We start from the raw sequence: 14,737 nt of genomic DNA on the forward strand, positions 1-14,737 counted from the left end.
CAGGGGCAGGGGGCACAGGTTCGATCCCTGGTCGGGAACTAAGATCACACGAAATGCTGCTCGGCCAAAACAAACAAACAAACAAAAGCTTAAAATCATAGGAATGCTGCAAAATATTTTAAAATAATTTAAATCTTTTTTTAAAAAGCATCAAACGGTCAAGGTAAATCCTTCCTTTCTTCTCCCTCCCTTCCTTCCCTCCTTCCTTCATTTCTTCATTTGTTCCTTCTTTCCTTCCTCCCTTCCTCTTACAGATCAATGAAGTTGTCACCTTGTAACTTTATTTACAGACTAAAACTTCCAATAGCTGCAACATTAAACTCCCCAAATTGGGGCTCAGGTGGGGAAACTCCACACAGATGTTAATTGGACATAGAGTAAGGATTGTATTTTTTAACAGATTTCATTAAAAAATATAATTGTTTTAAACTTTGATTTTGTGAGCTTCTTCACCATTAGGGGTTAATTACAACAATGGTTTCTGGTTTGAACCACTTCAATCTCAAAGTCATTTCAGAAAACTGCTGGAACTGAAAAAGCTTTAAGCAGTCGTGCAGGTCTTTAATTGTAAATTATTTTTGACAGGACTACGATGCAGAGTCCTGCTTGCTTCCAAAGTGATGCTGGCTGACAACCTCGCACTGCTCCAGGAGCAAAGGAACATGTGGAAGAAATTGTTCTTTTCCATTTCACAGCTTGTCATTTCCTCTGCGGGGCAGCCCCTGACCCCTCTGAGAGATCCGGACACCCATAAGGGAAGTGTTCCCACTGATGTAAAGGAAGTGGAGAAGCAGTTTAACGCTAAGAAAGAAGGGAGAAGGGTGTGTCAAAAGGATCTGGAGCACAGAGAGATGAGATGGGCTTAAAACGTTTCCATCAGGTTAGAATCTTTGCTGTGTTATTTCCTTTCAGGAGAGAAAACTGAAAAATAATTTAGAAGGGCTCAAAACATTATGGGCGGTTTTATGCTACCTTAAAAAAATTTTTTTAAGTGGAAATGGCAATAAAAATGAATGTGTCACATGTGAATGATCAAAAAAAGGGTCTGAGGGAAAAATACAAATGTGCTGCTGCCCTGTTCCGATATGTTTCTAATTACAGAGTGTGTGTGGATTAGATCGACAACATCAGATTACAGCTTGTGTTTTCAGGACATTTTACACCCTTAACATTTTATTTGGTCTCATATATTCATCACAGTCAGTTTTTCCTCTCTGCCTGTGCTATTAAACAGTGCAGTAAGGAACATAAAAAAGCAATGGGGTTGTGTTATCGTTCAAACAGGTTTATCATTCTCCCAGTCTATTGGCATAAGCCATTTCAAAACCCCTCAAATTATCAATATTTTTAGAGCTACTAATGAAGTCATTATTTTTTTTTAAAGAACTTCCTTTTCTTTTTGAAACAATTGAAAATCGTTTTCAGTATACACACTTTGCTGACCATGGTCTTTAGGGCAGGGGTAATAAATACTCTTTCCTCCACACACACATCATGGTGTGTGTGTGTGTGTGTGTGTGTGTGTGCATGCGCGCGCATGCGCGCGCACACATCTGTGCGTCTGTGTCTGTGTGTGATCCTTAATCTCTTGTGGCAAATATGTTAACAAACGCAAGTGTGCCTTGTGTTTTCAGCAATCACTCCTAAAAATGTACTGCCTATGAAAATAATTCCATTTTTCCTTGGCCAATCTCTCTCATTTAGTCTGCCGATACTCAGTGCCTCAGTATTAGGACACACGTCCTTGCAAAATGATATTGCAGAAGTGGATAGAGACAACTAATAATATCATAGTTCTTGACTGAATGTGAGACACTGAAATGGACCTAGCAGGTTAGGACAATTGGAGCATTTCTAAAAAGCTTTGGGAGCAGTGGTTTAGGAAGGAAGGGTTACAACAGACCTGTGACAAGACACACTTGTCTCTGGCCCCATTATTCAATCTGGACATTCCCAGAAGTACCCAGAGCTGAACACACAATCTGGATAAGTTGGAAATAAAGAACTGTTGGGATAAAATGTACTTTTATTCTGTTTTTACTAATGCAAATTATGACGAAAGAAACCATGACCAACTGGGGAGGATTTGCTCCTTACACGTGACAAAGTAGCAGCCCATCCGACATAGCTTTCCAATTGCTCCAGTTTATGGTATTGATATTGGTGTTTTACTGTAGGCTCTTCCATTCTTTAAATTTTTTTTATTGTAGTAATAACACTGTGTGCGATCTGCCCTCTTAACAAATGTTTAAGTGTACGATACAGTATCTGTAGTTGGATGTGATGTTGTACAGTAGATCTCTAGAACTTATCTTACATCATTGAGACTTTAGGCCCATTGATTAGCATATACCCATCCTCCCCCTCCCCCAGCCCCTGGCATCCACCATGCTACTCTCTGATTCCATGAGTTTGCCAATTTTAGATGCTTCATATACGTAGAACATGGATTGGCATTTATCCAAAGAGGACACACTATAGGTACTTTCTGCAAGTCTTTAGCAGGTAGCATTTCCTTTGGTTCAGTATTATCTTCGTCAAACTCCAAATGGGAATAAAAAATAAATGACATTGTGAGACCTCATGTGAATAAATGGGTTCATTAGCTCTTTCTAAACATGAGGCTGGCTTTGAACACTTCAGTGGTCTGACTGATTTAGTTCTCTTTCTTATGAGCATGTGACTGACTTTGTTCAATGTGGAAATCATTGAAATTAAAATTGGCAGAAAGCGACAGTCTTTTTATCCACAATGATCCATTCAGTCTAATTAGATGATCCATATGGAGTAAGAAATAGGAAATATAAATTAGAAAAATAGGCTTTCGAGTCAAACAGGTAAATATTTCCTTTAGCATGAGATAGGAGGGAAAGCAATCTTTTTTGGTATTAAACTCATTTTATAAGAAAAGTCAGTCTGCTCTTGAATGTTGACACCTTGGCAATGAAGGATAGAAGGACTTGATGCTCTGTAGCACAAATACATGACACACTGAATATTTTACATTACTAGAGGCCAGCGAGTGTGATCAACCTTTGTTTGCAAAGCCACAACTATTTTTTTTTGTTAAGATTGTAGTCTATAACTTGTTAAATGAACACAGAACTGTTTCACTAGAATCTTGTGTTTAGAATTTTGTAGATTTAAAGTTGTAGTAAAAAAGATCCTGCAGTATTTTCAACACACATAGAAATAAGCATATACAAGGCATAATGCTAGTGTTAAAGACATTGGCTGCGGTAATGTTGTTAACAGACGTAGATTGTGAAAACATAATTCAGTGAAAAGCAATACAGAACACTAAAGCACAAATATTTCTCCTCCCATACTATTAACCCTCTCTTTCCAAACAAATTCTCATTAGTTAGTTGATCTATATTCAGGCTGGTGTATTGCTTTTATCAGCAAGTGTGTCTTCTCCAGCATTGAAATATTAACACATGTGCACACAGACACATGCATATCAAACTTTCTAAGATCAAATATTTAAAAGGTGTAAGCATGTTCTTAAAACATTGCAGCATTTTCTTCTTGAACCACAATTAATAGTATCTCCTTACACCTTCACCTAAACTTGTAATAAAACATCTTTTTTTTTTTTCCTTTTTCAGACTTGCAGGAATCAGGCGTCATGTGTATGAATAATTGTCATGAAATAAAGTGTGATGAACTAGTTGTCAGAGCAAAATCAGGGGTTCATCATCTTGATTTTTTGCCCATAATACATGTCATGCTGAATAAAACCAGTAGTTGTTGGATATGTACTTGGCAAATATTTTCTCTCAGTCTGCAGCTTGCCTTTTCATCTTCTTAACAGGGTATTTCATAGAGTAAAGATTTTGAATTTTAATGAAGTCCAATTTATCAATCTCCTTTTATGGATCAGGCTTTGGTGTCAAGTCTAAGAACTCATTGCCTGAAGTTCCTGAATATTTTCTCCTGTTTTTGTTTTTTTTTCAAAAAGCAAATCTATTTTGAATTATTTTTAACATAAGGAATGAAGTTTAGGTTAATTTATTTTATTTTACTATTATTATTTTTTGCAAGTTGCTCCAACACCATTTGTCATAAAGGCTGTTTTTCCTCCATTGACATGGTTTTGTACCTTTCTTAAAAATCAGCCACTTAGCATATTTTTCTAAACTTTTTTTCTGGCTTCTCTGTTCTTTTCCATTGACTTACGTGTCTGTCCCGACACCACACAGCTTTGATTACTGTAGCCATATATTCAAACTGTATAATTCTTTTCATACATTGTTAGATTCAATTTGCTAATATTTTCTTGAGAATTTTCCAAGTTTCTGAGAGATATTGGTCTATAGTTTTGTTTTTTAGTGTACTGTCTTTGTCTGGCTTTGGTGTCAGGATTGTTATAATGGTCTCATAAAATGAGTTAGGAAGTGTTTCTCCTGTGTTTTCTAGAGGAGATTATGTAAAATTGGTCAATATTCATATTTTTCAAGCGCCCATGAATCATTTACAAATATATCCTGGGACAATAAAAGAAACCTCATAAAATTGAAAAGAATTGAAATCATACAAAATGTTTTCTGTAATCATAATAAAATCAAACCGGAAATAATTAACATAAAACCAAAAGGAAACTTTTAAAACCTTAGAAATTAAACACACTTTTAAATAATCTGTGGAGCAAAACAACAAAGTCTCAAAAAAGTTTGAACTGAATAAAAATGAAAATACAACATATCTATCCTGTCATTGAATTAGAAGTGCATTTTTTTTTGTAAATAGCATATAATTAGGTCATATTTTAAAATTCACTCTGCCAATATCTGCCTTTTACTTGGTATAGTTAGACCGTTTACATATAAGGTAACTTTGGGTATGTTAGGACTAAGTCTGCCATTTTAGTATTTGTTTTCTCATTATTTCCTCTGTTTTTCGTTCCTCTGTTCCTCTTTCCTTGCCTTCCTGTGCATTACTTGAACCCTCTTTAGGATTCCATCCTGATTTGCTGATAATTTTTGAACAAATCTCTTGTGTACTTTTCATAGTAGTCGCTCTGGGTATGGCATTATACATATATTGATTTATCTCAGTTTCCTGGTGTCAATATTTTACACTTTGGGTCAAGTGTAAGTACTTTACTTCCATTTCAGTCCCTTTACCTTCCCCACTTCTTTTTTTTTTTTTTGCGGTACGCGGGCCTCTCACTGTTGTGGCCTCTCCCGTTGCGGAGCACAGGCTCCGGACGCGCAGGCTCAGCGGCCATGGCTCACGGGCCCAGCCGCTCTGCGGCATGCGGGATCTTCCTGGACCGGGACCCGAACCCGCGTCCCCTGCATCGGCAGGCGGACTCTCAACCACTGCGCCACCAGGGAAGCCCTACCTTCCCCACTTTTAAATATCATTGTCTTGGGTACCACACAGTGTTATGGTTTTTGTTCCAGTCATCAAGTGTGATTTTTAAAACCCATGAGAGTAAAAAGAGTGTATTATATATACTCATCTTTGATGCTTTTCCTGATGTTTTCTTTTTTTCCCTTTCAGATGCTCTAAGATTTCTTCTTTTATAATTTCCTTTCTGTTTGAAGAACTTTCTTTAGCCATTATTTTAGGGAAGGTCTAGCAACAAATTCTTTTTGTTTCCTTTCATTTGAGAATGTATTTTGCCTTCATTCCTGAAGGATAATCACTGGATATAGACTTTGTAGTTGACAAATCTTTCTTTCAGCAATTGGAAAATGTGCTATTTTGGTCTGCGTGATTCAGCTTGTATATCTGGGGCACACCCACTGGACCCTGCTGGTGACGTCTGGGAGGACAGAAGGAGCTTCCCCAGGCCTGGCCACCTGCTGCCTTTAGGTGGAGAAGGGAGTCTCCAGCCTCAGGATGTTAAGAAACTTTCTGGTCTAGGAATTAATTGTGGTGGGATTCCCCTGCTGGTACCACTTAGCCACCTGTTTGTCGTCTCTTGGTGGGAGGAAGGCTGTTTCAAGCTGCAGGGAAGGAGAGGGCACCACCTGGATGCTTATTTCAGTAGGTTCTGGTCTATCCTGCTCTCCAGTGCTGCTGCACTCACCTGATGTTGTTGGTGGGACTTCCTTTCTAAGGGTAGATAGGGTCCTACCTGGACCACTATTTGCTGATAGGACAGAGTTGGAGATGCTCGTTCTGGATTACTTTCTTCTGTTGGGTGGCGTGGGAGGGAGCATGGGCTGCCCTGTCCTATATTGTTGCTCTAGTCCTGGGGTCTATAATCATCTCTCCATCCTCCTTATAACTTTCAGAACTTCCTTTGGCTACATCCTACATTATTTCCAGGCTTCTTAGTTATGCTTAGAGAGAGAAGAAGTTAGAAACAAGTGTATACCATTTGGTCCCAACCGGAAGTCCCCTCAGTTTTTTGTTTTGTTTTGGGGGCACTACAGCATTTTAAAAGTTTATTAGCATTTCATTTAGGGCTTGGGGAATATGGAGGTAAAACATGTTTTAGTTGTGGCAAAATATAGATAATATGAAATTTACCATTTTAACTATTTTTAAGTGTACCGTTCGGTGGCACTAAGTACATTAACAATGTTGTACACCCATCACTTCCATCCATCTCCAGAATTTCTTCATCTTCTCCAACTTAAACTCTCCATTAAATAATAACTTCCCATTTTACCCTTCTTCCAGTCCCTAGCAATCATCATTTCTACTTTCTGTCTCTCTGAATTTGACCGTTCTAGGTCCCTCATATAAGTGGAACCATACAATATTTGTCTTTCTGTGACTAGCAAACTTTACTTAGCATAATATCCTCAGGGAAGGAGGTAAAATTTGAATTGGTAACATCTATTACTCATTGAAGTGTTTTAAAACAGTTTTGAGGATAAGAGTTTAAAATTAGTAACTAACTTGGGACTTTGAAATCTATAAAGCCTGGTATGTGGTATGAACTCAACAATGTTAGCTATTACCATTATTTTCTTCAAGATATTACTATTCCTCTTCTCCCTAGTATGAATAGCTAAAAGTCAACAGTTAGGGTGTTGAGTCAACGTTCTGTTTTTATTTCTTTTTGTGACAACTAGCCCTGATCTCTGTCTACCTACTGGAAATGTGCAAGAAAGAAATTGAAAGAGAATGCAGACCCGTGCACGTTTCATGGAGGAACTAGAATGTGGATATAGGAGGCAGGGAGGCTTACATTCACACCCTGACTCTTACCCTTTAATGTAGTTTATCATGTTCCTTAATCTGTGAACATTTGCTTCTTTACCTATAAAGGGAAAATAACAGGCCTTACTTGAGGATTAGTAGTAGTTTATGTAGAGTGCAATACATGCAGTAGGTGCTCACTAAATCACCTTTGTGTTATTGTATTAGTTACTATAATGAGAAAAATGCACTTGGCTATGTCCATATCCTGCTTAATTTCAGTACTGGGCAATGATTCCCTCTGTCCTTACCCGTAAGTTTCTCTTAACAATAAGGACTTACTAGTGGGTAAAATAATTCATTATTCTAAGTAGCTTTGGGTGTTCTAAGTTCAATGAAATTGTCAGTGATGATAACCAAGGAAAGCTCATGAGCAGCATATTAAAATTTCTGAATTCCTTCATTGTGCTTAAGATGGAGAGTTTAATATTTTTAAGAATAAGGGAAAAAGAAGCTAACTTTCATAAAAGGATGCAATCTTTTTAAGGATGGCAGAAATGGGTGATGTTTAAAAATTATTCTTGGAAAGAATAACCACGTATATTCCTGCTCTTACATTACAATAATATTTTATTAGGCAAGACATGCATGTATGAGTCTATTTTTCATCCTGAAAATGCAAAATATTCAGAGATCACTACTGGTTGACATGATGGCAGAAATATTTACGGTTCTGTGCTGGCTATAAAGGTAAACAAAATAACTTGAATTAAATAAGTAACATATGTAAATCTGTTTTAATAAACTGAAAAATACTGCATAAAATATAATGTATTATTATCAATCAACTAACTGTTGATATTCATAAGTGGTACCAAAGTGCCACGTGGGTTGAGGTCTACGTGGACAGATTATGCCTTAGAGGTTTGGGCAGAAGTGAAATTGGGAATAGTTTTGTTGCATTCCTGATGTCACTAATATTAAAACATCCCCAAATAGGAAACCATTAAGCTTCTGAACACTTCTAAGAAAGCAGTTCATAAAATAGTAGGAGCACTTTACCTTTTACTAAATACTTGAGGCTTTAGGGGGAGTAATCCTGGCCAAGCCTGAACCCCAATTCTATGGTACTTGCCCTTTGTCAAGAGTCTCATTTTTGAAGACCAGTTTGTTCATTTGTTCTTCCCATGAAGAAAAGATAGAATTTGTTCCTTGACATTATGACCAACATTTATCTATTTATGTTGGCAGCATCCAAGAAGTTAGTTTATAGGTTCAATCTATGCTGCTAGCAGAGAATGTTATCAAGTCATTACCTGCATTTATGTAATTTCTAGTTCATTCACTGTTAATATCCTCAACTAGATATTCGACCCTTATTTTGAAAGTGGTTAAAACGTTTTTACTTTCTTAAGTAGAAACTAGATATAAACAACCAGATTTCAAAAATTTTAAGCATCTGTTTCTGCCGTAGATAAACAATGCTGAGACTTTGGTCTGTGGTTGCAGCCATGGTTATGGCAACGTGTCGTTGAGAATTCGTACTTTGGTATTTATTTTGGCCTATAACCTATTCATTTGTACTGTGAACTAGATCATGTGCTTCTAACTGTCAGTAAGCTGAATGCATTTCAAGTCAATTTACTAAAATAGTTACTGTTAAGTGGTATATTTGGACAGAGTTGACACCTTTGACATTTTCTACAATGGCAAAAATAACTGTATTTAAGGGAATGATTTATGAATGTTGGGTGCCTACAGAGCTTCCATTTGATTATGGTTTTTACTTTAGCTGCTGAAAGTCTTTCCGCAAATTGCTGAAAGGACAGCTAATTAGTGCTGTGTGATCAGATATTTAACACGGATAAACAGCACACAGAAATGCACAAAAACATAATATCAATCTAAAACCTATGATCTTCTTGTTGCTCCTTAGCATTGTTTTTGTCTAACAAGAGGAGAATAGTTGAGATCACAGCAGAGACAGGGAAAATAAGGAAGAGAGAGTAAGATTGATAGTATAGAACTGCCTTTATGAAACACACATTATTTGGTATAAATAAGGAAAGCAACTTGCAATGATTAAAAAGTATTTTGAATCCTGAGTTGTCTTCTAGATTGCTGGCCTCTATTAAAAACTTCTTAAAATAATAGATAGCTTTAATTCTTCAAGCAAAAGAAAAATTATATCATCTCAGATTTTCCATGTTTATTATATAGATGTGATTTGACTATGGGAAAAAAAAGAGAGCAAAATCTCTTGTATTGCAAGTTTTAAATGTACCAGGCTAAGGTTTACTTAATTAGAACCTCCAGGCAATAAAGGAGCCCTTTTTAAAATTCTGTGATTCTTAATATGCTAAATAATGCAAAGCTTCGACTCTTCAAGCATGAGACACACATCTGGCAGTTTAACATTTAAATTACAGGAGGAAGAAATTCCTCACTTCAGTAGTAATTTTCTCAAAGAAAAGAATAGGAAATGTATTACAACTGCATTTAATTTCTTTTTAGATTTCCATCCTGTCTAATTGCAGACATTTTTCTAGGTTTTCTGTATTTGTATTTTTTACACATATTTTCTGTACATTTTACTCATCTTTAATTTGAGATGCTGTTCACTATTAGAGCTCTTGAAAAACTGCGGTGTATTTTACTTAGATTGTTTTGAGAAATCCATCTGATCTCTAAGAACAAAGACAGTGGTTTAGAAAATAAAGGGAAAATAAAATTTCAGAGACCCACGAAAATATTACTAACAAAAAGGCAACATTTTTCAGTTAGTTCCACTTTCAGGCTTTAGTTTTTTTCAGTATTAATGTTTTCTCTGTTTTGTCATTTTCTGGCTGTTCTTCGTGCAAAAGTTACTGTAAGCAGTATTCTTTCTTTGCATTTCTCCAAAGGACAGTGTCAGATCCTTGATTAATTTTACAAAGGTCATTTGGAAAAAACCATTAAAAATACGCCAAGTAAAAAAGATTAGCCCAACACAGGGAAAACACACTTTTATAAACATGTGCATTTATATATAGGTAGGGTACTGAAACATCATACAGTTTTGACAAGTGTTTTCCTTGTGCACCTCATGTATTATTAAAAATATGACTGTTCCATTTATTTTTTCTGGGTGATCCCAGATGACACATTCCAAAGGCATCAGCAGGTTACTGTTATTTGTAAATATTTCATCTTGTTCTCAGTATAAGATGATCTGATAATTAAACTGAGTAGTGATTCCATAAAATAAAGTGGACTTTCAAAGTAATTAACCTATATTTGTATTACTAACACATAAACATGGGTGCTAGTTAGCCTGTGACCAATTTATGTATCCATTCCTACTTTTAATTAAAAAATAAGCAACACTGCAACTTCCAGTTTTAGCTATGGCAGAGTAGCTGGTACCAGACTAGCTCTTCTTTTACAATCAGCTATTAAACTGGAGAGAACATATGAAGCATGTTAATGTTTTCATTGTCATGGAGCATTGGCCATCAGAAAGCACAAGACTTGCTGATCCCAGAGAGAAGAGAAACTTTTGAGGAAAACCCTGGCTGTCTACCTGGCAAAAATTCTGACTCTAAAGCAGTGAAACAAAATCCAAGCAGAGAAAGTCCCACTGAGCTGAGACAAAGTAGTTAGAATCTGCAGAGTGAGAAAGAGCAGGGAGCTGTGCAGAGAGGAGCCCAGAATCAGGACAGGGACCACGCCCCAGCCATGAGTCCTTAGCTGAGGGTAATGCTCTACATGACCACAGGGAGAACAACGGAGGTTTGCTAAGTGACGACTATGGACCTGAGAGAAGAACAGCGATAACTAGAGTTGGAACAGAGGTAGCATTCAAGGCAGGAGAGTCATGTTAATACCTCATTTTCACTTTGACAGCAAACTGAGATGCCAAAAGTCTGCATATTAGGAATAAAGACCATGCTCTAGAGAGGCTTATTTTAAGCCTAAAACAAAGCTCTGACAGTAATGGTAGAAGAGTTAGAGACCTGAAGTTGAGTTCTGGTAAGTTAGAGTGGCTTGGAAACTCTTAGCTTTTCACAGAAATGCTAAAACAAAATGTAAATTTAGGGACTTCCCTGGTGGCGCAGTGGTTAAGAATCTGCCTGCCAATACAGGGGACGCAGGTTCGAGCCCTGGTCCGGGAGGATCCCACATGCCGCGGAGCAACTAAGCCTGTGCACCACGACTACTGAGACTGCAGTCTAGAGCCCACGAGCTACAACAACTGAAGCCTGTGAACCACAACTACCAAGCCTGTGCTCTAGCGTCTATGCGCCACAACTACTGAAGGCCACACACCCTAGAGCCCGCGTGCCCCAACTACTGAAGCCCACATGCCTAGAGCCCATGCTCCACAACAAGAGAAGCCACTGCAATGAGAAGCCTGAGCACCTCAACGACGAGCAGCCCCCGCTCAACGCAACTGGAGAAAGCCTGCACACAACAACGAAGACCCAACGCAGCAAAAAAAAAAAAAGAAAAGAAAGAAAGAAAAAATGTAAATTTAAGCCTACGCAAGTTTAATAAAATTAGCCAGTCATTGAACTGTGTACTAGGAAAAAAATATGAACATCTTTCCAAGGAAGATAACAGAATCCAGAGTCTCCTACAGTTCTACAGTATCCATTATATAATCTATAATTATTAGACATGCAAAGAAACAGGAGAATATAAACCTTAGGGAAAATAGTAAATAAAAATAACTGTAAGATGATTCAGATATTAAATTTAGCAGGAAAAACCATTAAAACATCCATTATAAACATGTTCATAATTTTTTAAAAAGCACTTTCAAATGATTCAAGGATAGTATGGTTTTAATGAATGAATAGTCAGGTCATCTCAGCAGAGATATGGACACTATAAAATTGTAACCAAATGGAAGTTTCAGAACTGAAGAATCCAAGAATTAAAAGAAATTAATGAATTTGAAATACAGAAAAGAAAAAGCTGGGAGAAAAACGACGAGAGACTCAGAAACCCATGGGGCTATATCACATAATTTTACATACATACCATGGGAATCTTAGGTAAGAAAAGAGGGTCATAAAATGGAAGAAAATATGTATTAAAAAAGTGATGATTGGAAATCCCCCAAATTTGATGGAATATATTGACTCATAGATTGAATACTCTCAGTGAACCCCAAAAGAATAAACACAAGGGAAGCTACATTTAAAAATATCATAATGAAACTGCTGAACACAGTTAAACAAAGTTAAGGCAAAAATCTTGAAAGGAGACAGAAGGAAAAAAACCCACATTACAAAAAGGGGAACAGTGATCTGAGAAATGATGGACATTATCATCTGAAACAATGGAGACCCGAAGTCAATGTAATGACATATGTAAAATGCTAAAAAATGTCAATTCAGAAATCTGTATCCAGCAAAAAATCCTTCATGAATTGACGTTGATATAAAGACATTTTCAGATGAAGCAAAGGTAAAAGAATTTTTCTTCAGCGACCAGCACTATTAAAAACTTAGAGAATGTTCATGAGGCTGGCTGGGTCATCCTTAGGGAGGAAAAGTTTTCCAAAGCATGCAGACAGGGAGACCATGTCCTCAACATTTTACACGCTGGAAAGCTCATTTAAAAACATACACAAAGGCAATTCCAAAGGGCTGAGGATGGCAGCCTTTAATCCCGAGGGAGAGAAGAGGACAGGCAGCAAGGCTGTGACTGCTCATGGTATATGATGCATGTGTACTTTTTAAAAAAAGATTTTGGGTCAACCTCTTGGTAAGAGCTGTGGCTCTGTTAAGGTACTCCAATCTCTAGCAGCTTCTGGGCCAGGGTATTTGTCACAAGATGCTGGGGATAGGCCTTAGCACATGGGCTCATTGAAGTGAGAGGTCAAGCCAATGGATTGACAGTCGTAAAGGTAAAGATATACCTGCTTATATACTATCTTTCTTTGTTTATAATTTAAGAAACATTTGTTGAGGAGGCATTCCATTTCAGGCACTGTGCTGGACATAATAGGAGAAAGATGAGCAAAACACATCATCTGCAAGAAATGTTTGATCTAGAGCAGTAGTTCTCAATTGGGGATGTTTTGCTCCCCAAAGGACATTGGGCAATGTCTGGAGACATTTTAAATTGTCTCCAACTAGGGGAGGGCTGGGGAGGTAAAGGGTGCCTTTGGCATCTAGTAGGTAGAGGCCAAAGATGCTGCTAAACATCGTACAAAATACCGGACAGCCCCCAAACAAAGAGTTAACCAATCTAAAATGTCGCTCATGCTGAAGTTGAGAAACCCTGATATAAAACAAGTCTTGCAAAAGATGATAAAGGTAGCTCAGGTGAGACGTGTTGGGTACACACAGATAACAGAACTGTCTAGTCTCAAGGTTTTATAATGGAATACTGGTGTGAGGCACAGAGAAATTTCTTTGAAAACTTGATCACAGAAACATAGCTGAGGATAAAGAATCCTACCCGGAAAGCAGATCAGACACAGCTGCTGCTTGTAAATTACATCCCCGTGGTGTGGCTAATGGTAAAGTTCTACTTGAAGTTCATGCATTGACTGAACTAAAACTGGGAGCATAGAACAACTTAGAGCCTCCAGAGAATTCCTTCTTTTACCCCCATTTGTCAGGCTTTATATAAACTCTTAGATTTCAGCAGTGTAAGCTTACATATCCTCTGAAGTACAAATCTATAATATTTTTTTCCACCTTTTGTTTTTAACCCTAGGAAGCATTTCTAATAAAATTGGTCCCTGCCCTATGGACCGTGATCTCAATCTCTCAAAAGAAGACCATGAATTACACAATAAGGTAAGATGAAGGCTATAGAAGTTGGTTTTGACCATGAAAACGACGGTCCTGATTATTAACTATGATTTCTTAAAATATATTTCCAGGTAGAAAGTAATTTGGTCATCAAAGCAGGTTTTGAAGTGCAGGGCATAGTAAAGCAGCTGACGTTTGTGAAATCAGTAATGCTAATAATTTTTTATTACATCCGAATCAGACTTCTTTAAGCAGTTGAAGACTTTAGTTAAATTAACCAGTCTACAAGACTCTTTCCATCTTCGGAAGGGTGATTAGAAAATGTGCTGATTGTACTGTATTTATTTGGCATGATCATGGCTGCCATGAAATCGATCCAGAAACTATCCTGATGAATTTATATAAATTACATAGCCTGTGTTTCCAAACATTGGTTAAATTAATTTTACTGGCGTTACTGGATCCCGTTTTTTGATATTTAACCATTTCCAAAATCTTTATCTATATAGACCAAATGACTTCGAGTTTTAAGTATTCAGAAAATTTAGCCTGGCTAGAAAATCAAAGTAAAAGGATTTCTCTCCAACCCTGCCCTTTCTCATACAAATTATCTGAATTATTATCTTTATACTCCAGTATGCTGACTAAATTAATACAGGTCTGTAGAGCCAACTTTCATGCCATTCTCTAAAGACTGATTTTAAAGTAAACCTTGTTTCCACCTCTAAATAGTGGACAACCATCCATCTAATCAAATAAATTTTTTTTTTAAAATACACTTTTTTTTTTTAGGAAGGTGTTGGGGGTAGGAGTTTATTAATTAATTTTATTTATTTTTGCTGTGTTGGGTCTTCGTTTCTGTGCGAGGGCTTTCTCTA

The 14,737-nt window shown here is 37.0% G+C and overlaps 1 protein-coding gene across 1 annotated transcript in view; it reads left to right on the forward strand.

The window, feature by feature from the left end:
- The window catches only part of LOC309967681 (uncharacterized protein), a gene marked incomplete at both ends in the record, with an annotated part of 268,712 nt that overhangs the window by 107,861 nt on the left and 146,114 nt on the right, over positions 1 to 14,737 (forward strand). The window contains 2 exons of the mRNA XM_082848441.1: positions 13,822 to 13,904; positions 13,991 to 14,065. Coding sequence (XP_082704567.1) covers positions 13,822 to 13,904; positions 13,991 to 14,065 — 158 coding nt within the window. The remainder of the gene's footprint in view (positions 1 to 13,821; positions 13,905 to 13,990; positions 14,066 to 14,737) is intronic.

The sequence above is a fragment of the Leucopleurus acutus genome, assembly GCF_964270905.1.
Source record: "Leucopleurus acutus genome assembly, chromosome: 10".
NCBI classification, from domain to species: domain Eukaryota; kingdom Metazoa; phylum Chordata; class Mammalia; order Artiodactyla; family Delphinidae; genus Leucopleurus; species Leucopleurus acutus.